This window comes from Schistocerca gregaria, chromosome 3, assembly GCF_023897955.1.
Source record: "Schistocerca gregaria isolate iqSchGreg1 chromosome 3, iqSchGreg1.2, whole genome shotgun sequence".
Taxonomy (NCBI): Eukaryota; Metazoa; Arthropoda; class Insecta; order Orthoptera; family Acrididae; genus Schistocerca; species Schistocerca gregaria.
Window position 1 is genome coordinate 881,476,211 of NC_064922.1, and position 27,942 is coordinate 881,504,152.

Here is a 27,942-nt window from a genome sequence, read left to right on the forward strand (position 1 = left end):
CAAAATAGTTATGGCAGCTGTTGATGAACATTTTTTGCATGCATTCCAGAATCACATTTTAGGAATAGCTGGATGAAGTTCCACAAGAGTGAAGTTCACAAACGGTATAGTTAAATAATGATATTAAACAATGGAAAATCCAGGATGGAATGTAACAATATTACGAGAAGGTAAGTTGCTACTCACCATATAGCAAAGGTGCTGAGACACAGATAGGCACAACAAAAAGACTCTCACAATTAAAGCTTTCAGCCGTTAAGGCCTCTGACAAAACACACACACACACACACACACACACACACACACACACACACACACACACACATGATTGCAGTCACAGGCAACTGTCAATTGTTGACAAAGGCCTTCATGGCTGAAAGCTTTAATTGTGAGAGTCTTTTGTTGTGCCTATCTGCGGTCTCTACTATATGGTGAATAGCAAATTTCCTTTAAATAATGATATTTCATTACCAAGCTGAGAATTTTTCACCTATCCCTCAGGTTCAGTTTTTATGGAAGGAAAGATAAGGTCATTGAAGTACATGTCAGAGGAAAAGAGCCCTTCCTAACAGAAAAGAATATTTAATTTTTAACATCAAAATAACAGATGTTATAAGTGTTTTGACAAACTTCAATTTTTACTTTACAACAAATTACAAAATTTGATCTATTCATACATACACACATACACTTACACAAACAATTCATCTTAGTTTTACAGTGTAGAATTCTGCTGCATGTCCTCAGCTTTCTCTTTTACAGTTTTGCACTCTGTGTGCAGCCCTTTAACCACTAATTGGCCATTGAGATATAAGTGGTATGGAAAGTGTTGTCACTGCTGTGAGAATTATTCAGTTGCATTTCGAGATTGTGTATTATAGCTGCAGCTTCATCATTCTTTTCAGTTAGCCAGTTTATATGAGTTTGAAGATCCATCTTTACCTATGGAGAAAACAATAATAAATATAAATCCATGAACAAATAGTTATAAGTGTAATACATATACTTTCATATGAGTGTATGAAATCTGAATGACAATAAAAATTATTTATTCTTGAAGATGAATAGTAGCTGAGGAATCTTTTCTCTCTGCCTAAAAATACCACTGGACTCAGGCATCTATAGAGGATGGGAGAGAGGTGTTCTTTATCAATGTGAGAATATAACCTACTGCAAAACCTGTTTCGACACACCGTGGCAGTTGATCATGAACTGCGCTCTACTGAAAATTGCCTTGGCTGATGATGTGTAGTTACAAGCAACTTTAACTGGGTGTGCTATTCTGAAAAATACATTTGAGATACCTAAAGTACTATTACCTCTCACTAACAATTCTTTAACTGGGTGTACTATTCTGAAAAATACATTTGAGATACCTAAAGTACTATAACTTCTCACTAACAATTCCTTAGGTAGGGCAACCATGTAAGTTTATAATCAGGTATAATAGAAAACTAACTGATATTGTTACACTTCAAACTGACTCTCTGACTTGTAATATAGGTAGACACTAGAAAAATCTTGAATAGGAAGCATGACACAAACATACAATGCCAGAGAAGATGTGATGCCTGTCAACATCAATTCATTGAGCGGAAAAGTGTTTGGAAATGCAAGGTGGTCACTTTGAATATCATCTTTAAGTGAACATTGCTCATACGTGTACGTACTGGCTCTTATGAAGAGAAGGCTGGACGTCAAACATGCACAATGGAATTACTGATCATGGAAAAATGTGCAATCTAGTGTAGCTCACTTATTGTGTTTTGTGTACCTCATTGGATACAGATGGTAATGCTTATACACTATTAGTCTCTACTGGCTTTTGTGTCATGGCCAGAGTGGTTGTTTGTCTGTAAGAAATCAATGTTATGTCTTAATGTTAAAATAAAGGTAACAGTAACAGAAAGAAATATACAATATACTGTATTGCAGGAAGATTTGCAGTGGATAGGCACTTGGGCAGGGAGTGGCAACTGACCCTTAACATAGAAAAATGTAATGTATTGCGAATACATAGAAAGAAGGATCCTTTATTGTATGATTATATGATAGCGGAACGTCCATCAACAAAGCAGGTGGCTTACAAAACACTCGTTTGACCTATACTTGAATATTGCTCATCAGTGTGGGATCCGTACCAGACTGGGTAGTACTAATTATATGCGTATTAATCTTTCATTTTCAGTTATTATAGTAGTTGTCCATAGGACTGGATACCGTAATTTTCCCCAAATCTCAAATAATTAATTGTTAATGTAATGACCACACATTTACTTTCTTCATTAATTTTACCCTTTTCTCAAAATCAATTTCCACCAATTTCTTTTGCATTTTTCCTTTCATTTAGATGTAACCCTTTCCTCCATCTTTACTGACAAATTAACTTCGGTGACGATTGCTTTTCCCAAATTTCCATTAGGTGCACGCAGTTTAATTTTTCACTGTCATTGAGGTCGATAAGTGAGGGGGAGGTTACAGCTCTTTCGGTTGGTTGGTTTGTGGGTGTTGAAGGGGCCAGAGGACAAAGGCCTGGTACTCTGAATGTGTCTACACACTCAGATTACCAGGTGCAAGGAATGGTGGTGCGTGTAAACACATTCAGAGCACACAGGGACAGGTACAAAGACGCGCGCATTAACACGTCCAGAGCAGTTAAAGGGTTAATTCTGACATGATTCATGACAGATAACCCATACCCAACATTCAAGATTTCACACATTTGCTCATGGCAGCTAAGACTTTCACACACACACACACACACACACACACACACACACACACACAAAGGAAAATGAAAACTATATGGAACAAAAACTTGCAAATGGCATACGACTGCTGTAAGAAAGTCTTATAACAGCAGTTTAACTAGCACTCTCTATACTGAATGGTCAGTTGACCATTACCACAGCTGCCAGTGACACAGCTATTGGGATGGTTCTCCAGCAATAAGTTGTGGTCACACTCGGCTCTCACATTGTTTCAGGACGTTAACAGCATCCCAAACAAAACGATCAGCTTTTGAGCATGAATTGTAGCTGTATACGAGGTTGTACAGTACTTCCAGGAAGACAAAGAGGGATGCCTTGCCATCATTTACACCAATCACAAACCACTGGCAGACTCCACGCGACACCTGTCAACAACAGTCAAATCACAACAAATCCGTTATCTCTACCTGATTGCCCAATACTCTAGTGATGTCCGACACTTGCACAGGATGGATAAAATTTTCATGGACTACCTTTTGTAAATGCAATTGATTACCTTTATGCTTAATTACAGCACACCTGATGATAAAAAAGAGTGGGACATGACTACTCCAGCATTCCTCAATGATAGTTCCTCAAACCTAAAAATCGAATGGCTATCATTTCTAGCTTCAGAGGTCAGCGTCCTTTGTGACATCTCACAGCACAGTATCCAACTGATTTCACTCTCATCATAGCAACTGATTTCACTCTCATCATAGCGATGGGGAGCTCGACCAGTGACTCATCTTGTCACTGAGTACTTTGTTGGGCTGGGTGTCAGAAGCAACTGCCATGAATGGATGCAAATGTGCATCAATTGTCAACAAAGCAAAGTGGGCCAACATGTGAAAACTCCTCTTGGCTAATTTGAAATGCTTTATGTGTGCTTCTGCAATGTTCACCTAGACCTTGTTGAACCTCTGCCAGAGACAGAAGGATACAAAAACCTCCTCTCCATGATAGACTGAGTTTTGTGATGGGTCAAAGGAATCCTGCCAAGTGATAATATGGTTGAATACATTGCCAAGGCCTTCATAACAGCTTGGATATCACATTTTGATTGCTCAGATACCACCACAATGGATCAGCATTGCCAATTCGAACCTCTACTCTTCACCACTCTCTGAAACTTCTCTGGTACCTCCCACCACTGTACCACACAACACCATCTGCAGAGTAACAGCATGGTGGAGCAATGGCACTGTACTACAAAGACAGCCCTCATGTGCCACAGGAGCAAATGGACTCAGGATCTTCTGTGGTGCTCTTTGGTGTCCTCATGGCATTTAAGGATGATCTGTACACTTTGCTAGTGGAAATCTACTCATCAAAAAAGGTTTTGCATCACACCAGTTGCCAGAGTTGCAGACGTTGTACAGAAAATTGGAACAGAGATCAAGATAAAAATCATTTCTGCCCTTTTTATTGCTCAAGGAAACCACACATTGAATGTTGTACCACCATACAGCGAGACCTTCAGAGGGGGTTGTCCAGATTGCTGTACACACCAGTACCTCTAATATCCAATAGCACATCCTCTTGCATTGATGCATGCCTGTATTCATTGCGGCATACTATCCACAAGTTCATTAAGGCACTGTTGGTTCAGATTGTCTCACTCATCAACAGCGATTTGGCATAGATCCCTCAGAATGGTTGCTGGGTCACGTTGTCCATAAACAGTCCTTTTCAATCTATCCCAGCATGTTCAATAGGGTTTGCGCCTGGAGAACATGCTGGCCACTCTAGTCGGGCGATGTTGTTATTCTGAAGGAAGTCATTCACTAGATGTGCACAATGTGGGCACAAATTGTTGTCCATGAAGACGAATGCCTCGAAAACAGACGAATGCCTTGACAACATGCCGCCAATATGGTTACACTATTGGTCAGAGGATGGCATTCAGGCATCATACAGCCGTTACGGTGCCTTGCATGACTACCAGTGGCGTATGTCGAACCCACATAATGCTACACCAAAACAGCAGGGAACTTTCACCTTGCTGTACTCACTGAACAGTGTGCCTAAGGCGTTCAGTGTGACTGGGTTAAACACATACGTGACACTCATCAGTGAAGAGAACATGATGCCAATCCTGAACAGTCCATTTGTCATGTTGTTGGGCCCATCTGTACTGCACTGCATGGTGTTGTGGTTGCAAAGATGGACCTCACCTTGGACGTCAGGAGTGAATTTGCGCATCCTGCAGCCTATTGCACACAGTTTGAGTCATAATATGACATCCTGTGGCTGGACGAAAAGCATTATTCAACATGGTGGTGTTGCTGTCCTGCCATTGTGCACATGACTGGATTGCCACCCACTGAGCCAGTGAGACCCACAATTGATGTCCATGGCTTCCAACCAGGAGAAGTTGCAGTCAGACTAGCAGAGACTGACCTCTTGCTGGCCCTGAACTACACAACCAATCCGACTGCTATCAGAATCCTATGCACTTAACATGTATTGATAATCCTAGATTATGCAAAGGTATTCTCATGAATCTCCTTTGGCAGGTGAGCTCACAGTCACCCTGTCAAATATTTCTCCAAGCAATTCGCCAACCACAAATATACTGCTGAGCTTACTGCTGCCAACAGCTGATCCAACAATGTCACAACAGAATCAGAATGAACTCCCATCCCCACCACTTCTCGCTACAGGTGACCACATTGACTCCCATCTCGAATTGCCCTGTACCACTTGTATGCGATTGCCGAACAACAGCCAGTGATGATGATCGACAGTCCACACTTCTTGACAACACTCACATTACAATTATACCACACTCCATCCTCCAGTGCTCTGCACTCTTCAGAGGGGTGGGGGCCACCTTTGTGGGATCTCAGCAAGGTATAAATCTCTCTGACAACTGACAGCATCCCCATTAAAGGGATATTTGGTTGTGAAAGACAGTTTGCTGTATGGATACTGAGCTGTGTGACATGTTTTGTATGTGCCTGCAAGAGAAATAAATTGCATTACTGTCTGCACAGTGTTGTATTCATCTGTCACCTTTAACTCATTCTGAGGTGGAATTCCACATATTCTTAGTGAATTTCTGGTTGGTGCCTGCAAGATCCCAAGTCTACCTTGTATTCTTACATACTTTCTACAATGACCCTAACCTCTTACTATTTTGTATGCTCTATTGATAGCTTTTTTGACTATCAGAGAAAGAGATAAGATAGATAGATAGATAGATAGATAGAGAGAGAGAGAGAGAGAGAGAGAGAGAGAGAGAGAGAGAGAGAGAGAGAGAGAGAGAGAGAGAGAGAGAGAGGGCAGAGGGGGGGGGATGGAGAATCACAGAGAGAGAGTTTTCTAGTACTCACAGATGTCCGTTGGCCCTGAATCAAATATGTTCAGCAGCTTTGCAATGAGGGTCGCTGTGCCAGATTTGCAATGAGGATCACTGTGCCAACCAGCCCGGAGTAGTTTCTAGGCAGTTTCCCACATCTGAATAGATGAATACCATGCTCGTACCCACATCCCGCATCAGTTATATAATTCACAAAGACTTTGAAAATGTTTTTAAAGTTTTAGATGCGGTAACACTAGATGCGGACAGATGGGGTACACAAATTTCATCCTGAGATGGGTGGGGTGAGGTGGGGGGGGGGGGGGGGGGCATGGAAACAGGAAAGGCAAGTAACATTAAGAAGTCCAGAATAACATGCTGACTCAGTAAAGACATGAGATGTGATCAGGAAAAATAATATATAAAAAAGTGATCTTATGTAATGCTGATGTCCATTGTTATGCTCAGGTATTTGTAGGACTAACTCCAGCTGTGATTAATTAATTGTGTAATCGAAGGCTATAGTATTTTTACACTCCATGTAGTCCAAAATTTTGCATTTGGCTTCAGAGGTGGAACTATGTACCAAAACAAGACAAAAATATTCAATAAACATGGGCTCTAAAATGCATACCTTAAGAGCTATGAGCGCTTCTTCATTTTCTCTACTGTGAATACGTCTCTTTTGCTCCAAGCTCTTTGCTATTACCAGTGATCTAAAGAATACAGAAAGAAAGTGAACACATATTCTTTTGTTATTCTCCGTGGATGCAGCATGTAACATCTGTTAGTGTGCAACACATTCATTATAATGATATTGCAGTATCTGTCTTGTTAAGAAGAATGATGCAATGTTCCTTCACGTATGCATGCATGTCTGAAGGAACAGGCACTGTGGCCATGGAGTCTTCCTTGGCAGCATGTCTGAATAAGATCTTCTTGGTTTTCAAGGTGCGTCGATTCAAATAAATGACTGCTGTGGCTGGCATGGTTTTCTGCTTACATAGTCATGATTGTGGCCTCTGGCACCAATTAGAGAGAGCCGAAATGAAGCAAGCATGGAAGGTCATTAGGCAGCTCATAGCAGCTCTGGCCCACCATTCGACTGAGTGACATCAAGTGGTGCAAGGGGTTGGCACCATGCTTGAAACTGCTGTTCCCACCTCCCTACAAGCGTCAGGCATTCAATGTTGCTTCCTTTTGACATCCAAAGCCCGTCTCCACATCCTACTGAGTGTGTACCCATGGGTTCTGTTAAAACTGTTGCTGTTCATTCTAATCTCAGCTGCCTCTTTTATAAAGGAATCCCAGTACGTTGATGCATGAGCCAAAACTCTTGTGTTTTAAACAGTATTTTGTGTCCATTTTCCTGGCAATGCTCAGCTATGGCCAGCTTGTGAAGCTCCCTTTGTTTTAACAGAGGCCAGGGGTACACACTGTGTGGGGCATGGGGGCAGGCTTTGGATGTCGAAAGGAAGCAATGATGAATGCTTGATGCTTGTAGATGTGGGAGTTGGAGTTTCAAACATGGTGCTGGTGCCTTGCACCACCTGACTGATTGAGTTCTGTGGCAGGCAGAAGGTGCTATGAGCTGTCCAATAACTTCCTTCGTTTCAACCCTGTCTCGTTGGTGCCAGAGGCTGCAATCATGGCTGTATAAGCAGAAAACCATGCCAGCCCTAGCAGTCAATGGTTTTAACCCTAATGACGATGGTGGAGAAGGCCACTGCAGGCTCAAGAACCTTATTCAAACTGATGCAACTTGAAAACCGAGAAGATTTTATTCACACATACCACCATGAAAGACTCTGAGGATGTAAAGCACAGCATGAGACTGCTGGGAAAACTGTGGAAAAAGAAATCACCTCTGCTGAGTTCTTTAGCATTCTAAAATGATGTCAGGATAAGTAGGTAATTCCTTGGTTTGCTGTAGTTAAGCACTGCATCCAAACTACTGCAGTGGACAGAAGTTTGAAGAGGACAAGTCATGCCATAGTGAGACAGCAGATACAGCAAACAAGATATGAGCTTGATCTTAATGCCAGGAACCTATTTGATTGTCATCAATTTTTGTCGTCAACTTTGTTGTCATTTGACTGAGTGTAGGTGGACATAGACACAGCAGCACAACAGCAAGTAATTTTATGCAAGACAATGTCTAAGCAATGCAACAAGTTTGACCACTTAATTCATGGAAAAACTGACATGGAGAATGATAAGGCCCATAGAATATTTGTTAGTCCCTCTAACCAGAAAGTGGATGAGAGTTCTGTGTCAGCACTGAGTAAAGGCCTTTATTTTTCACCAGTCCTGTGAAGTATACCAATTTTGGATATTAGTGGAATAGAACACTGTATTCAGCATCTGTCACACAACACAGCTGAGGATGTCAGACTAAGAACTAGAAATATACTGGCAAAAGCTAAGCCACTAACATTTAATATATTAGCAGGGAGGAATGACGTGGCAATGATTACTGTGTGAGAGCAAAGACTTCGGTGTCTTACCAGCCAACAAAGGAAATGCCATTGTGATTATGAACAGAGAAAACAACCATCTGAAGGTGCTATATTTGTTAGAATATAATACATACCAGAAGCTCAGTCATGAACTCACACAGGCCATCGTCAGGAAGACAGTGATGTTATTAAAGGACTTTGGTGTACCAGACAAAGTAGTGTAAGAAATTAATGCCTCATGCTGCCAGACTTCCCATGCTTTATGGATTTATTGAAGATACATAAGGAAAATGTCCCTCTAGGCCCGTTGTTATTGCAGTCAGCTCGCTCAACTTCTTGCAGGACTGTTAGTGCCAAAATGGGGATATTGTGAACACCATGTTGCGAACTCACAGACGTTTGCTGATACACTAATCATTCGGAACTATGTACAGGTTAGTCTGGACATTGTCTCACTTTTTATGAGGGTTCCAGTACAAGACATGCTGGATTTTTTGGCCAAACAGTTCCACCTGTAATGAAACTTGCTGCTCTTCTTCGCATCTTCTCTTCTTCATCTATTGATCCAATTGGTACAGATCCCACACTAATGAGCTATATTCAAACATTGATTGGGTTGTGTTGGGGGAGGAGATCAAACTGCGAGATCATCGGTCTCATCGGATTAGGGAAGGAATTCGGCCGTGCCCTTTTCAAAGGAACCACCCCGGCATTTGCCTGAAGAGATTTAGGGCAATCACTGAAAATCTAAATCAGGATGGCCGGACGCAGGTTTGAACTGTCATCCTTCCGAATGCAAGTCCAGTGTGCTAACCATTGCACCACCTTGCTCGGTTTCAAACATTGGTCAAACAAGTTTTCTGTAAGCTACATCCTCTGTTGATGGACTAATTTTATGGGCTCGTCCCACTTTAAACTGCTCTACACACACACTCCTATATATTTTATGGAGGTAACTGCTTCCATTGATTGTTCTGCTATTGTGTAATAATAGAATAAAGGGTCTTTCTATGTGTTTGCAATACACTGCATTCGTTTATGTTGAGCGTCAATTACCACTCCCTGCACAAAGTTTTGATCCTCCAAAGGTCTTCCTTCATTTTGCTACAATGTTCTAGCATTACGACTTCTCTGTATGCAACACCATCATCCACAAAAAAACCTCATGGAACTTCCCACATTATGTCCTATGTCATTTATATACACTGTGAAAAGTAATGGTCTTATAACACTCTGCTGGGGTATGCCCAAAGTAACATTTATGTCTAATGACTTCTCTTGCAGAGGTTTAGGTTGCAGCAGTTCACCTGCTCGCTTTTCACATGGCACCAGCAATGCCTTCTGCATCGGACTTCCACACTGCGAACATTGCATTGGACAGTCCTACAGCATCATTTCCTAGTGCTTCAGTACCATTCTCATCCACCCTGACAAGACTGCTCGCTCGCACCCTATGCAGTGCTGTGTGCGCCAACCGCACTGGTCCAGCATCCACATCATACGAGTGATATGAGAGACTCAGATACAAAACTAGCTGTGCCTTCGTCACCACCACCAGGCTGCTTACCAACACTACCCCCACTATCCAAGGACAACCCAGCAATGTGGTTTGCACTGGTAGAGAACTTGTTTGCACTGTACCGCATGACCAATGACAATTCAAAATTCCTGTGCCTCATGACTCAACTGCACAGGCACACAGACCTGATCTGTGACCTACTTCTGATGCAGCTACTAACTTCGAAGTATGATTTTGTGAAACAGACTATCATCAAGCACCTCTCGCATTCCCCACAAGAGGTTAGCCTGCAAACACTTTACTAGGAACATCTCACATCTCAGTGACTACACCCCATCCCAACTTTGACCCCGGCTATGCTCCCGGTCAGCGAGCAGATGATGCCAGATGAAATCCTGTGGTCAGTGTGGTTATCAAAACTGCCTACAGATCTCCAGGTTCATCTCCTCCTCCACGCACTGGAATCCATTGGTTTGCATCTGTGGATGGCTGATCATGTCTATTTGCTCACATGCTACCACCATCACCAGGAGCTCATGCAAAAGGTTGGCACTCCTGCACCAGTAACTCACTTGCCGCAGGCAGGGGAAGGCCTTGCTCCACTCCCCCCCCCCCGACACCCTGAAACTGCTGCTCCACCTGGCTCCCAGGTCCCCCAGGTGCTGCACTCTCTGCCCACCAAGCTACTAGCCATTGCATATCGTGCCTGCGCCGAACACCCCAGTGTACGAACCTGAACACATAGAGGATGATCAGCTGCCTCCTCTCCCAATGTACCCTCACTGTTGGTACCACAACATATTCAGCGATAACACGAAAAAATGCTACCCCCCCCCTTCCCCCCCCCCCCCCCCCCCCCCACATGGCACAAGCATCCGAAAAGCCAGTCGTCCAATAAGCGCCAACCCATGCTACATTCCCTCCATGCCTCCATCCCGTTGAATGGCCGCCTTTACATCAAAGACTATTCTTTGAGTCCAAACTTCCTCATGGACACTGGTACAGACATCTTAGTCATACCTAAATTGATGGTCACATGCCCCCCTCAGGCACACGCTGCCTCCTGTGAGCCATGAACTCATTTACACTCCAGACCTGCATCTCCATCGAGCTTCAACTCCACATCTCTAATGGCCTCTCCCTCCCCTGGATCTTCCACATGGCGGACATCACAGAACCAATCCTGGGAATCACCTTTTTCTCATGCCACCACCTATCTCCAAACATTGTTTGAGGTTCTCTGTTTCACCACACCTCTAACTCTCACATTCAGTGTGACTGTGCTCTGCCACTTGCTCTGAGTGTAAACGCCATAACTGCTTAGTGCACCATGCGCAGCTCTCATGAGGACTTTTGCAACTGTGAATCACATCCTGGCGGAAAGTGCCAAGACGTGTCCTCTGTTGTGAGGACGCTGTTTTTAAATGTTGCATTCCAAAAGTCGAGGACGAGCTTGCCGCTATCACCGCTCACATCAATTCACACCACTCAGTAACATTGACACCTGAGCCTTCATCTGCCACACCTGAAAGCTCTGTTGATAACAGTAAACAGGTTAGAAACACTACACCTATCTCGTGTGACTCCAGTCTCAACCACACACTGTTACACTCACCTCCCCCAGCCCCATCAAGTGTGTTCTGCTCAATGTCTCTCTCACCTGTTTCGAAAACTAACACTCATGCTCCTCTAGACAATCTGGGCTCCAACCATCCCCCCCCCCCCCCCCCCTATCAGGCACGTGCCCTCCCAGTATGTTGATAAGCAATCCCCCTTTCATGCCTCCTTGGAGAGCTCACTCCATAGCTCCACACATGCCAGCAGCGCCGCCACCACTGAGCCTGCTCTCGTGCACTATGGACAATGGACAGCCTCTATGAACACTGCTTGTGCCCATCTCATGCTCAGTACTTGCAAACTGCCGTCCACATTGGCTTAAACATAACACACACTGACTTTTTTGCTGCCATTCTCCTCTCACGCAGACAACTACACTGCTTCCAAGCCAGGCGCCCCTAATAACTTCCAAGCCAGGCGTCCCTAATAAATCAATAAATGAACCAACACAACGCCCCGCCCGCCTGCTGTCATCAGGAACTTCCTGAGGCAGGAATTTTACAGCCCTCCGATTTTTAATAGAGGTGGAGCCCCTATATGCGCACACCAGCTTGATGTCCAACACAAAAGGTCTACTGCCATCTCTGCAAAAGGGTTAGTTTTTACAAGAGTGAGTTCTCACAGGATGTGGGTACTGCGATGTTTGTTTACATCTGGTTCACCATAAATACATGCTAATCTGGAGATAGATTATGTCGAAAGTTGAACAAAGGGTAGCTGTTTGAAGGGCAGAGGGGAAAAGTGCCTAGGCAAGAGCCAAGGGAAAAAACCTCTGTGATAGTTGAGTAAGGTTGTAAGAGCAGTAGCAGTTTTCTTGCTGCCTGCAACAGGTCATGCAAGGTAGGCTTTGTTAGTAGTGCGTATCATGCAGGTCAATACCTTTGACATTGTGCGGTGCTGGTACTCGGCAGCTGCTGCTCAGTGCCAGTGTGGATCTCTCGGTCAACATCAGCATACTTCTGATAGTGACTGGTTGTCACACATACACCTCACCCCCAAACAGGACAGCTCCATTCATGTGTGTGGTGATTACAGACTCTTGAACACTAGAACTGTGATGGACAACTTCTCTCACCTTCTCCTGGGAGATACAATTTTCAGCGTACTAGATTGCAAACGCGCTTATCACCAAATCCCAGTTGCACCCGAAGACATTCCTAAAATGGTGGTTATCGCCCCCGTCAGGTTATAAGAGTACCATTTCATGCCATTTGGGTTAAAAAAAGCTGTCCAGACGTGGCAACACTTTATTAACTCTCTCTTGTTCCAATTCAACTTCTGTTCCGCATATCTTGATGATATCCTGATCTTCAGCAAATCTGAGCAAGATCACAAACGCCACATCACCATAGAAAAGGACACTCTCTCTTCAAATGGACTTAAGATCAACACCAACAAACTGCAACTGCACCACAAATCTATCCAATTCTTGGGGTACACAAAGAGCTCCATCAGTTCCTGGGAACAATAAACTGCTACCGTCGTGATTTGCCTGCAGCAGCCAACACTCAGGCTGCCCTCACTAATGCCCTCCCTAGCAAGCAAACTTCAGGGATGTGCCCTGTTCTGTGGATGGAACCAATGCGCACAGCCTTACAGGCCCTGAGAGACTCTCTCGTATGAGCTTGTCACCCTCACTCATCCAATCTTTGATGCTGAACGCTTTATCACCACTGATGTTGTATCCATGGACAATAACAGAAGAACATGTCTTCATTTGTTTATTGCATTCCACAGATCATTCTTAACAGTAAAGAGCTTGCTGTAAATGAGAAGTAGGTGCAGTCTTACAACAATGCCACAATGATGTGGTCATGCCACTTCAGTTCTTTTCAAGGAAACTTTCACACACCCAACAAAAACACTCAGCCTTCATCTGTGAACGTTTAGCAGTTTATGAGGGGGTGAAACACTCCTGCCCCGATGTCGAGGGCTGACCTTTCCACATCCTGACCGACCATAAGCCAGTAGCAGATGCCATATGCAACACCCCTCTCGAACTTCCCCTCCATCACTTTCAGCATTTCGATTTCATCTCTCAGTTCTCTCCTGATGTCCACTATATCAAAGGTGCTGACATCAACATTGCAGATTTCCTTTCCCACATTAGCACCAGCTCAACAGCCATCGATCTTTGCAACCTTGTGTCTCTGCAGAACCGGGATGAGGATACACAGCAACTTCTCAACAGCATATCCCATTCTGTCTTTCAACAAAGCAAAATTCACCAACATCTGAGAGGAAGTCTGGTGCAACTCCTCCAATGGCTCCCTCTGATCCTTCAACCCCATCCCCCTCCACCATTCAGTGTTTGACACACAACATTCTCTAGCACACCCCAGAATTAAGTCATCAAAATGCTTTATCCGAACGATTTGTGTGGTGAGACATGGAGTGCAATTGTCTGACCAGAGCCCAGAACTGCATCACCTGCCAGTGCAACAGTTGCCAGGCACACTATTCCACATCTCCACAAATTTGATATTACATCTGGCCACTTTCACCATGTACACCTGGACCTCATCGATCACCTTACCCCCATCAGAGGGCTTCCGTTATGTTCTTTCTTGCATCACTCGTTTATCTTGGTGGGTAGAGGCCATCCCTCTCACCAACATAACTGCCAAAACCATGGCTAAAGCTTTTGTGTGTTCCTGGACTACCCGCTTTGGCTGCCATGCTACTGTCATCACTGGCCAGGGCCGGCAGCAGTTTGAATCAGCACTCTTCACCCAGCTGTGTGGTATCAACAAATTTTGTATGACTGCCTACCCCCCTGAAGCAAACGAACTGGTAGAATGGTGGCATTGCACTTTCAAGACATCACTGCAGTGTCAAAACAGTCTTTGGACTGAGGTCCTTCCATGGGTACTCCTCATCCTACAGTCACTGTACAAACCAGATATCTAGGGCACCATGAGTGAGTTCATGTATGGTGAAAACCATGTCCTCCCTGGTGGGGAGTTGCTAAAACCTACCTCCCTCAACAATCCCACCCCACTTCCTGACTTTGTAAGTTGGATACGAATGCATTTTCCTGCCCCCTCCCCCCTCCCCCCAATCTAGTCATACTTCCCCCATCTCCTACGTGCCCTCCAATCTTTCATGCACATTCATTTTGCTCCACGACGTCACCGTCCAGGTCCCACTTGCCCCACAATATTCAGCCCATCCAAGGTCATAAACCACACTGCTAACACAATAGAAATCTGGGTTCAAGGTTCACCATTCACTGCTTCTCTCCACTGCATGAAACCAGCATACTTCAACCCAGCATCTTTCACACCTAATGACGTTAAGCAGTCTCCCAGTACTGAGGACTCATGTTCAACCTATGACTCCTCAGAGGTGCCACTGCAGCCCTCACCCGAACATGTGTCTAAGTCACCATCAATGTCTTTCCTCAGGCTCTCTCCTTCTTATCTACCTCCTCCCCCCTACTCCCTCTAATGGTATTGCAAACCAAAGTCCCGCTTTGAAGTGTGTGTTGACCACACGCTTCTCCTAGCTATGACAACCCCCCCTTGGGAGGGTTACAGTTCGAATGCTGCCAGCTGATCACGTGGGGGACACAGTCCTGCCCCACACTGCTCCATCCTCAAGTGTGGGCCGATGCCCTGTCCACCCACACCACTTATAGGGAGTTCCACATGGCCTCCCAGCATGGTCCCTGCCGCAACAACCTCTAGAGATGGACATCGCCATTACATCACTGCTGTCTCCCTCACCACCTCCGTCACCGGACATGTCCCCCTTCCACTGCACTGGAACCATGCTCCCCACTCCAAGGAGGGGGGAGTGTGTCTCTGTGCCATCAACAAGTACAAATGACATACCTCCACCATCACACGTACTTTGACTCTGTAACTTAATGGCACACACCATCTTGCTTGTTCAGTTGGCTTTATGACTTGTTGTGATGTGGAAATCTGTAATGAAATATACTAGGTCTTACAGAAATTAGTGTTTCCTCGAGCTAGAACATAACCGAAATCCCACAGACATTTCTGTAGTAATCACTGTTTCAATGCCAGTATAGTTACAGAGTGTCTGGACAGGTGGCTTCAATCCATTTACTGATTTAACATAGGTCAAAATTTCTCAAGATTTTCTATCATGTCAGTATATAGAAATTATTTCTGAATTCGTTGAATGCTTCACACTTGGACCACCTTACACTAATTTTCGTTTTGTTTAGCTTTTATTTGTTGGTGAGGCTGTGACGAAGCAAACTGGTATATTTTTAATTCTCCTCTTGTTTTGCAATCTGACTCCTTAAAATTCATTTTTTCATTTTTGACTAATTATCATTAACACACATGAGTAAAATCTGCATTTTCATAAAAGAGAAAGGTTGGCCCTCAGTTTTAAAGAATATAACATCAGATCTAATTTTGTGTGTAGTTTTATGTATGTAACTGATTTTCTAATTTATTTTGACTATTCCTAGTTAATACTTTCATTATAAGGTGAAAGTCAGTGATTGCTTTGTAACTTAAATTCTATTGTTGGCTTACAACCAAATATAAATTCTATAATAATTATAAACATTTGGGGGAACAACTAATAGTAAGTTTAAAGGATCTATTTGGCTCTATTCCATAACATATTAGCAAAGCCAGCTCTTAATTAATTCCAAAGTAATTGACAGTTTTGTTAAAAGTATTGTTTGCGTAATGATATTTGTTAATTTCACGATTTAAACAAATAATTCAGCCTAATTCTTGTAGTAGAAGAAACTGTTAAAAAGAACCCATTTTTTAATGTATCCATTTAATTTAAAGAGTTTTAATTGCAATTTCTGTAAAATAAACATCGAACAATGTATAGTTTCAGTCCCTTTATTGTGAGGATGTATAGGGGCCTGATTTTTGGTCTTGAGACAGTCCATGGCCAAGTTTCAGACAAGAAACCTGTGTTGGTTAGGACAACAACAATGCATCAACTTAAGGGTGAAATAAGTGTAACACCAATACGCCGTGTGTTAAAGCAGTGACAGTATTTGAAAGGCTGTAAACTGTATGATTAGGTTGTTATTGCTCGTAGATGTTCAACAGAAAACTATTGTAGTATATGGATGTTTGCCTGCAAACTATTAATGAGGCTTATCGAAAGTTAAACAATAGTGCACTGCCCATATAACTGTGTATTATTGGGTGGTTGTGAGCAGTGAAAGGAAAGAACTGTGAAACGTAACTGTGCACCTGTCTGCTGCATTATTTACAGTAATCAGCATCAAAATTACAAACCCCATTTTTCAGCAGTGTAGCAATGCAGTACATCAACACCGAGGACAAGCAACGAAGAAATAAAGCAGGCAAATGTCACAAGACTTTGAATATGTTTAAATTGGCAATGCAATTCCCTTTGCTTTCATAGCAGCTTTCCAACATGGTTGTCGAACCAAGGCAGATCTTTTCAATCCCTCACATTTTGCTCAGTGCATACCAGTCTAACTACATCTTGAATTACATCTATTGATGCTTAACATTGCCAGTGCTGGAGAAATTTTCATGATGATCTGTCAATCCTGACAAACCTGAAATCTATTTCTGTTGATAAACAGATAGATCTTCCTATCTTTCTTTGAATTCCTATTTACAGCTGTATTCAATGATGCTCTAACAGTCTTATTATCACCGATTACCAATTCTGTGGTTCATTTCTAATACGTTATCTTCAAAAGTTGGTTCTCTGATTAACTGCTCAAGGGAATTTTAGGATAGGCACTTAGAAGAATTTCTCATGATTCCCTGTCCCTACTTCCTGTCCTAGTCATCTGAGTCTCCCAGTCTATAGCTGGTAAGTTGAAATCTCTACCTAAAACTATACCTTGACCAGGGAATTTACATGAAATATTGTTCAAGTTTCATCTCATTTGTTCCAATAGTACTGCTGCTGAGGCAGGGGGTATATAAAAGCATCCGACGGCCATGTTTGATGCACCTTTTAACACTTGTATTCACCAACATTGCTTCATATTGTGAAGCAGTATAAATCTCACTATATCTTATTATACTGTACTGTATACTGTATTCATGGACAATAACAGAGGAACTTGTCCTCATTTGTTTACTGCATTCCACAAATCATTCTTAACAGTAAAGAGCTTGCTATAGATGAGAAGAGTTTCACAATGCAATGATAAACAAGTGCTCATAATGCTAAAGTGTGCATTTTAGAGCCCATGTTTTCTGGGCATCTTTGTCTTGTTTTGGTACATGCTACCACCTCTTGCACTGAGAACCTGCATTTCATCTATGAAAAACATGGAAGAAGGAAGGTCAGATTTCAATTTTCCACTGATAATAAATAAGGCTGTTAGAGATGGAGTACAATTGAAGATAAGGTTGGAGAGGGAAATGGAACTGTCTGTCTCAAAGAAATCATCTTGGCATTCACCTTAACTCATTTAGGGAAACCACACAAAATTTAAATATGGAAGACTGGAAGGGATTTGAACCCTGTTCATCCCAAATGTGAGTCCACTGCCTTAGCTGCATCAACTGATCTGTAGTTTGGAATTGCTTAGAAGACAAATGTGTAGCCTGTACTGGAGCACTGTCTTAGTGTGTGGGAGCCATAGTCCAGACCAAGAGGGGCTGTTGAGTGTGTGCAAAGAATGACAGGATAAATGGTCACAGATTACTTAATTACTTGGCTCATCAATGGATGTAATATAAAAGTTAAAAAATCTCAACTGGCAGATGCTCAAATGGGAAAATGAAAGAGCCAGATCGAGAGAGAGAGAGAGAGAGAGAGAGAGAGAGAGAGAGAGAGAGAGAGAGAGATGTGTAATATTTCACTGAAACCTGCATACAGAATGGCAAAATGAAGAGTGCATGGTCAAAAGGTGATATGTAGAATTAAAGGTACAAAATTCTGTACTTCAATACACTGAATTTCAGGTAAAGAAAAAACTAAAGTATTTGTATTCAAGTGCTGGAGTCTTTTGATAAAGTGAAAAACACAAGGATTGTAGTAGCAGCTGATTTTAAAATGAAAAAATAATGTAAAATTTAAATTCAGAATTTACAGATCTGATTCAAGAACATGATTTAAAGTTAAACTTCACTGATTTAACTAGAGAAAATGAGCAAACAACAACCCGTACAGATGAAAACTGATCAAGTATATATCTGATGAAACTAGAAAGTTCATTTTTGATTGGGGTATTCTGGATCATTTCTCAAATTACAAAAATAATCGAACCAGTTCTAAGGACAATATTCATCAAAAGACACTTAAATGACAGCTGAATACACTTGTAATTTTAAATTTCTAATATGAAACCTGCAAAGTGAGGCATCAGGGCATGCTACTGTAATGTGAAAACAGCAGTGAGTTAGGTTTTGTCAAAATAAAAAGTAATTAGTTAACATACCTCTTTTTAAACACTTACTTGGTCTCTGTCTTTTTCCATAACTTTTGCAAATGTGCGAAGCTGCAAAAGATCATCATCAAGCTGTGAGATTTTAATTTGCAGTGCTATCCTGTTTTTTTCATTTTGATTTTTGGCATGTGACAGCTCATGAGCAAAGTCATCAGAATACGTTTCAAGTTTTTTTGACAATTGTGTTATTTCATTTATTTTTTCTTTGGTGTTCTTCTCAGCCATCTCATACTCTGATAACATGATTTCTGTATTGCTTCTGCAAATTAAATCAGTTTTTAGCACGAAATAGTATTATAGTTTTAATCCAAGCAAATTAAAATAATTTCATTATGATTAGGTAAGCATTTCAGCTAGTAATCATATCTATCTCTGTATACTGCAAACCACTGTGAAGTGCATGGCAAAGGGTATGTCCCACAGTTATTAGGGCTTCTTCCCCTGAAATTCATGTACAGAGCATGGGAAGAATGGCTGTTTAAATGCCTCTGTGCACACTGCACACTGACACCTACAGGAGTGATATGTAGGAGTCTACACCAAACTGCACTACTTTTCTGGGGAAGTTTAAAAATAGTAAATATTTCTTTGTTTCTGGTCCGACTTGTCTGTTGGGTGCAGAAGGATCTAAAATAGGTGCCTAATTTTTGCCAATGTTTGACACATTTTCATTGTTTCCCTGTTGTCTGCCCAAGCAGTTCAGAAGAAGGCACAAACTGTGCTTTGGTAAACAGATTTTAAATCCATTGTTGTGGTGTAAAAAATAATAAAAAATCAGATGCCACATGAAGCTATTCATAAGATCCTGCAAAAGCAGTTGCATTTGTATTCATACAAGGTACAGTTTCTGTAAGCTGAAAGCCAGATGACATGCGCTGGTGATGCATTTTGCGTGTGAAGTGCTTAACCGGATTGACAGGATCCTACTTTCTTTTTTTCCAAGTATAATGTTCTCCCATGAGGCCACAATCCATGTCTGCAGATTTGTGAATAAGCATAAACATTTGGATTTGGGGATAAGATAAGATAAGATACTTTATTGTCACATAACATGTTTTTATACAATCATTCAATTGAAAACATTGGTGGCTCATAGAATCCATCACGAGAAAAGTGCAAGGCCACCTTAAAGTGAATGTTTGGTGTGGACTCATGTGCAGTAAGATAATTGATACATTCTTTCTTGCTGAGGTGACGATCACAGGTAAGATGAACCTAGACATGTTAGAGATGTTTGTTTTTCCCCAGGTCAACAACATGCAACCAAACCTTTGCTTTTAACAAGGTGGTGCTCCACTTCACTGGTCATTGGAGTTCAGAAAACTGAATTGAACATTTCCAGGATGCCGGATTGGATGGAATGGACCCTTAAACTGATCTGCACATTCTTGTAATATCACACATTGGATATTTTCCTCTGTATGTCATGTAGCAAAAATGTGAGTTGAGTTTCAAATGATTATTGTTTTTGTAATCCACTGAGGATGTGGTAAGAGTGTAACATAGCTATGTGAATCCTTCTGGAAGGAGAAAAGTACCATTATTACTGTTTAATGAAAGACATGTTTATACACAACATCAGCTGCTTTTTTTATACAGTAGATGGTGGTGTATATAAACATGTCTTTCTTTATAAACATATTACAGCTATGGAGCTTGCAAAAATATTATTATTGTTATATTTATCTATTCATCATTTTTACAAAGGTATGGAACATATTACATTACAAGCCAGATTAAAACAACATACTGTTGGAATGACTGACTCAAAATGCAAGTTATAAGCACATATGTCCACAAAGATCAGGGCTTCCGTAGTGCATTGGTGATGTTTATCGTCCTCACCTCTCATAAGGTAAGCCTTCCACTTGGTCAACAATAGCAAATCAATACATTACCGTGTATGACAAATGATGTGGATACTCATATTTTATTGGAAAATTTGTCCCATAACATATTTGGTGTTTTAACTTTCAACTCAGTTGTTTCCTGACCAAAGCTTCTGTGTGTGAGAAAATTGGCAGTAGCCTGTATTTATGAGTCATTTGGCAAAAATAGTGTCAATCAAGACACCAAAAATTGTTTACTGTGGAACAGTTTATCCATTTCTTAATTATGGTGTTCAACTGTGTGGCAAATCTGCACCTGAACAGAATATCAGTGTTACATGGAATAAAGTCCAGCGAGTCCTGTCGTGAAACCCTTGTCCATCATAAATATCTAATAGTATATTCCTTGCATAAACTTATTTTTTTAAATAGTAAAAACACACTCACTAAATAAGTGCTGTGATACACATAATTGTGATACTAAAATAAGGAGAACTACTTCAGACAGAGGACAAAATTAAAAATAACTGACAATAGTCCTTATATTAATGGGTAGATATGGTTCAATAAGATGCCACAAGCTTTGAAAACTTGTGAAACAAAGCTGTTCCAAAAGAAATTAAGCCTTCTGAGTAAATAAATGATTATAGTAACTTAGTGAATTCTAATCCCCTCTCTTGAAGCATGTAATATGATTAGAATACTAAGACAAATGTATGTACTATCACTATATGTAAGTGCTATCTATAGTAATCTACTCAACGTATGTATGACATTTGCAAAAGACATCAGCTTGATGGCCTACATGCAAAAAACGTAAATAAATAAATAAATTTACTTTAGGTGCTTTACGCAGAAAATATTTCTGTAATGCAGAGAATTACAAATACAAAATAAGCTAGCATTTTTGCCTGACATTGTGCAAATGGAGTATTTTTCTGAGGTGTTCTGCTGAATACAGGGTATTCAACTTTTTTATTAGTTTATGAGTATATTATCTCTATTTCAGACTTTTATCAGTCTCAGTGCCAGGAAATTGTTATATGCAAAGTTAAATTTCATGAACAATTGATGATGCCTTTTTTTGTATCTCCATGTCATTTTCATTTTGAAAGAAAATGCACTGCACGATAGTCAGTACCAATGACGTATGTTATTCATTCACTCTTTCCTTCAATGGAGTTGCATAGTCCAAACTTATATCAGTAATCCTGATATACATTCTTCTTAGCTTTTCTGAATTACTTCAGGTAAATTTATTTATTTGTTTTAAACTGCATTGATACATGTTGTGATGAATCACAAGGATGTGGACTTGGCCAGATTTACAACATTATACAGATACAGTAAACAAATGTACAATAACAAAAATGTAGCAAACTGGTGAGTAAAATTAAAAATTATAAGGAAATTAATAAGCTATACTGCAAGTACAAATCACATAAATTACTGAGAATAACTTAAGAAAGAAAAAAAAGAATATTTCTACACTGACCACATTAATTAAGGAAGATGAATGCAATGATAAAGCAGATTTACAAAAACAATTATTGATTAACCTGTATGTATTCATCAAGAGACTAGAACAACTTATCCACTAAGTGTTTTCTTCATTTATATTTAAATGTATGTGGGACATTAATGTCAACTTAAATATATGATGGAAGAGAATTGAAAACTTTATGTTTTAAGGCGAGCCGGAATGATCCATCTCCACTATGTTGATGATGATGATGATGATGAGTCCCATACTCCGTTTACCGAGCGTAGGGGAGCGACGTGGGAGACCCGCGCCGCCATACTAGGCAAGGTCCTAGTGGAGGTGGTTTGCCATTGCCTTCCTCCGACCGTAATGGGGATGATTGATGATGATGATGAAGACGACACAAACACCCAGTCATCACGAGGCAGGTGAAAAATCCCTGACCCCGCCGGGAATCGAACCCGGGACCCTGTGCTCGGGAAGCGAGAACGCTACCGCGAGACCACGAGCTGCAGACTCCACTATGTTAATTTTAGCAAATAGAAGGGACATTTTTTCTAAAACCATTAAACATATTGCTCTGAAATTTGGACTACATGTTCAGTGAATATTTCTCTACAAGTTATAATGCCACGTTAAGAAATATTTATTGGTTTGTTTTACAATTTTTTTAAACAGATGTTAATTTTTTTCTCTACAATTTTGCACTTCTTCTCCTATAACTCTTGAATTAAACAATATTATCTACAATTTGCTATAAAAATGAAGGAAAAGAAGTAAAAACAATTGTGTATAAATTTAATTGATATACTGTTAGCAATTTTTGAGAAAATGTTCCTCAAAGATGAAAATTTTGAAGTTACGCGAAATGGCTTCCAAAGTTTTTTAATACAGTCCTACCCCACATGATGGATTGCTCCCTCCATGAACCATGAGGCCAGACAAACATGTGGTTCCTGAAGAGGGGCAGCAACCTTTTCAGTAGTTGCAGGTGCAACAGTCTGGATGATTGACTTACCTGGCCTAGTAACAATAACCAAAACGGCCTTGCTGTGCTGGTACTGCGGACAGCTGAAAGCAAGGAGAAACTACATCCATAATTTTTCCTGATGCAGCTTTACTGTATGGTTAAATGATGATGGCATCCTCTAGGGTAAAATATTCCGGAGGTAAAATAGTCCCCCATTCAGCTCTCCTGATAACGTCGTTATCAGGAGAAAGAAAACTGGCGTTCTACGGATCGGAGTGAGGAATGTCAGATCCCTTAATCGGGCAGGTAGGTTAGAAAATTTAAAAAGGGAAATGGCTAGGTTAAAGTAAGATATAGTGGGAATTAGTAAAGTTCGGTGGCAGGAGGAACAAGACTTCTGGTCAGGTGACTACAGGGTTATAAACACAAAATAAAATAGGGGTAATGCAGGAGTAGGTTTAATAATGAATAAAAAAATAGGACTGTGGGTAAGCTACTACAAACAGCATAGTAAACACATTATTGTGGCCAAGATAGACACGAAGCCCATGCCTACCACATTAGTACAAGTTTATATGCCAACTAGCTCTGCAGATGATGAAGAAATTGATGAAATGTATGATGAGATAAAAGAATTTATTGAGGTAGTGAAGGGAGATGAAAATTTAATAGTCATGGGTGACTGGGATTCGAGAGTATGAAAAGGGAGAGAAGGAAACATAGTAGGTGAACATGGATTGGGGCTAAGAAATGAAAGACGAATCCGTCTGGTACAATTTTGCACAGAGCATAACTTAATCATAGCTAACACTTGGTTCAAGAATCGTAAAAGAAGGTTGTATACATGGAAGAATCCTGGAGATACTGATAGGTATCAGATAGATTATATAATGGTAAGACAGAGATTTAGGAACCAGGTTTTAAATTGTAAGACATTTCCAGGGGCAGATGTGGGCTCTGACCACAATCTATTGCTTATGAACTGTAGATTAAAACTGAAGAAACTGCAAAAATGATGGGAATTTAAGGAGACGGGACCTGGATAAACTGAAAGAACCAGAGGTTGTACAGAGTTTCAGGGAGAGCATAAGGGAACAATTGATAGGAATGGGGGAAAGAAATACAGTAGAAGAAGAATGGGTAGCTCTTGAGGGATGAAGTAGTGGAGGCAGCAGAGGATCAAGTAGGTGAAAAGAAGAGGGCTAGTAGAAATCCTTGGGTAACAGAAGAAATATTGAATTTAACTGACGGAAGGAGAAAATATAAAAATGCAGTAAATGAAGCAGGCAAAAAGGAATACAAACGGGTCAAAAATGAGATCGACAGGAAGTGCAAAATGGCTAAGCAGGGATGGCTAGAGGACAAATGTAAGGATGTGGAGGCTTATCTCACTAGGGGTAAGATAGATACTGCCTACAGGATAGTTAAAGAGACCTTTGGAGAAAAGCGAACCACTTGTATCAATATCAAGAGCTCAGATGGAAACCCAGTTCTAAGCAAAGAAGGGATAGCAGAAAGGTGGAGGGAGTATATAGAGGGTCTATACATGGCCAATGTACTTGAGGACAATATTATGGAAATGGAAGAGGATGTAGATGAAGATGAAATGGGAGATACGATACTGTGTGAAGAGTTTGACAGGGCACTGAAAGACCCAAGCTGAAACAAGGCCCCAGGAGTAGACAACATTCCATTAGAACTACTAACGTTCATGGGAGAGCCTGTCCAGACAAAACTCTACCATCTGGTGAGCAAGATGTATGAGACAGGCGAAATACCCTCAGACTTCAAAAAGAATATAATAATTCCAATTCCAAAGAAAGCAGGTGTTGACAGATGTGAAAATTACCGAACTATCAGTTTAATAAGTCACAGCTGCAAAATACTAATGCGAATTCTTTACAGACGACCTCGGGGCAGATCAGTTTGGATTCTGTAGAAATATTGGAAGATGTGAGGCAGTACTGACCTTACGACTTATCTTAGAAGAAAGATTAAGGAAAGGCAAACCTAAGTTTCTAGCATTTGTAGACTTAGAGAAAGCTTTTGACAATGTTGACTGGTATACTCTCTTTCAAATTCTAAAGGAGGCAGGGGTAAAATACAGGGAGCAAAAGGCTATTTTCAATTTGTACAGAAACCAGATGGCAGTTAGAAGAGTCTAGGGGCATGAAAGGGAAGCAGTGGTTGGGAAGGGAGTGAGACAGGGTTGTAGCCTCTCCCCGATGTTATTCAATCTGTATATTGCAGAAGCAGTAAAGGAAACAAAAGAAAAATTCGGAGTAGGTATTAAAATCCATGGAGAAGAAATAAAAAGTTTGAGGTTCGCCGATGACATTGTAATTCTGTCAGAGACAAGCAAAGGACTTGGAAGAGCAGTTGAACGGAATGGACAGTGTCTTGAAAGGAGGATATAAGATGAACATCAACAAAAGCAAAACGAGGATAATGGAATGTAGTCAAATTAAGTCGGGTGATGCTGAGGGAATTAGATTAGGAAATGAGACACGTAAAGTAGTAAAGGAGTTTTGCTATTTGAGGAGCAAAATAACTGATGATGATCGTAGTGAGGATATAAAATGTAACTGGCAATGGCAAGGAAAGCGTTTCTGAAGAAGAGGAATTACAAACATTTGGAAGAAGAACTACTAGGATTCTTAAAGTATTTATTTGGTTCTATTCGAAAACATATTAGCAAAGCCAGCCCTTAATTAATCCCAAAATAATTACCTGTTTTGTCAAAAGTATTGTTTGAACAACTATACCTGTTAATTTCATTATGTAAACAAATAATTCATCCTAACCTTTGTGGAAGAAGGAACAGTTAAAAAGAAGGAATTTTTCAATGTATTCAGTTAATTGAATGAGTTATGTTTTAATTGTAATTTCTGTAAATTAAACATCGAATAATGTATAGTTTCAGTGCCTATTATTGTGAGGATATACAAAGGCCGAATTTTTGGTTCTGAGACAGTCAATCCACGGCCAAGTTTCAGACAAAAAACATGTGTTGTCTAGAAGAACAACAATGCATCGACTTAACTGTGAAATAAGTGTTACACCAACAAGCCGTGCGTTAAAGCAATGACGGTGTCTGTTAAATTTATTTGAAAGACTGTGAACTGTGTGGTTAGGTTTTTACTGCTTGCAGGTGTTCAACATTTAACTATTGTAGCAGTATACTGATGTTGCCTGCAACCTATTAATGAGGCTTATCAACATTTACCAATGGTGAACTGGCCATATACTTGTGTAATATTTGAGGGTTGTGAACAGTAAACATACAGAACTGTGAAACACAGTTATGTAACTGGCGGCTACATCATTTACAGTACTCATTGTTAAACTGACCCCCCCCCCACCATTTTTAAGTCAGTATAACAATGCAGTATGTCGACACTGAGGACTATCAACGAACAAATAAAACAGACAAACATCACACACTAGTTCTGCAGATAATGATGAGCTTGAAAAATGTATGATGAAATAAAGAAAATTATTCAGATAGTTAAGGGGGATGAAAATTTAACTGCAGTGGGGGAATGGAATTTTGTAGCACGAGATGGAAGCGAAGGAAAGCAGATGGCACCTGGTGGAATTTTGCTTAGAGGTTAAGTTAATCATTGCTAATACATGGTTTAAGAATCATGTAAGGAGGTTGTGTATTGAGAAGAGACCTGAGGATGCTGGAAGTTTTTAGGCAGATTATATAATTGTAAGACAGTTTTTAAACTGTAAAACATATCTAAGGACAAATGTGGACTCTGACAATAATTTATTAGTTATGGGCTGCTTATTAAAACTGAAGAAACTGCAAAAAGCTAGGAAGTTAAGAAGATTGTACCTGCATAAACTGAAGGAACCAGAGGTAGTCAAGAATTTAAGACGGTGCATTAGGTAATGGTAGAATGAAACAGGGAACTGAACATGACAGAAAATCAATGGTTAGCTGTAATAGATGAAAGCAAAGAATCACATAGGTAAAAAGACAAGATCTAGTAGAAATCATTGGATAAAATGCAGCAAATGAAACAGGTGAAAGGGAGTAGAAATGTCTAAAATAAGAGATTGATGGAGAGTGCTCAAGAGCTCTGATGACAAGCCAGTTCTACGCAAAGAAGGGAAATCTGAAAGGCAGGATATAGAGCATCTACATAAGGAAAACAAACTTGGAGACCGTTTTACAGAAGCAGAAGAGGAAGTAGGTAAAAATGAGATGGGAGATATGATACTGAGAGAAAAATATGACACAGTATTGAAAAACCTAAGTGGAAACAAGGCCCCTGGAGTAGATGACATTCCCTTGGAATTATTGGGATCCTTGGGAAAACCAGCCATAAGAAAATTATTCCACCTGGTGTGCAAGATATATGAGACATAGGAAATACCATAAAACATCAGAAAGAATACAATAATTCTAATTTTAAAGAAGGCAGATGTTGACAGATGTGAGTATACTGAACTCACAGTTTAATATGTAAGTCATGGTTCCAAAATATTGACACCAATAATATACAGAGGAATGGAATAACTGGTAGAAGCTGACCTTGGGGAAGATCAGTCTGTGTTATGGACAACTGTAGGTATATGTAAGGCAATATTAATGCTGAAGAAAATC

At 40.7% G+C, this 27,942-nt stretch overlaps 1 protein-coding gene across 4 annotated transcripts in view; it reads right to left on the reverse strand.

Moving 5' to 3' along the window:
* Positions 1-610: 610 nt before the first annotated feature.
* LOC126355033 (putative leucine-rich repeat-containing protein DDB_G0290503) overlaps positions 611-27,942 on the reverse strand; it is a 512,513-nt gene continuing 485,181 nt past the window's right edge. For 3 of the 4 annotated variants that reach the window (XM_050005182.1, XM_050005180.1, XM_050005181.1), the window contains 2 exons: positions 19,052-19,301; positions 611-942 (listed from right to left, as the gene is read on the reverse strand). In XM_050005182.1, coding sequence (XP_049861139.1) covers positions 793-942; positions 19,052-19,301 — 400 coding nt within the window. In that variant the 3' untranslated portion in view covers positions 611-792. Of the gene's footprint in view, positions 943-19,051; positions 19,302-23,372; positions 23,426-27,942 lie in introns of those variants that run through there. The other variant, XM_050005184.1, reaches the window with a different exon arrangement.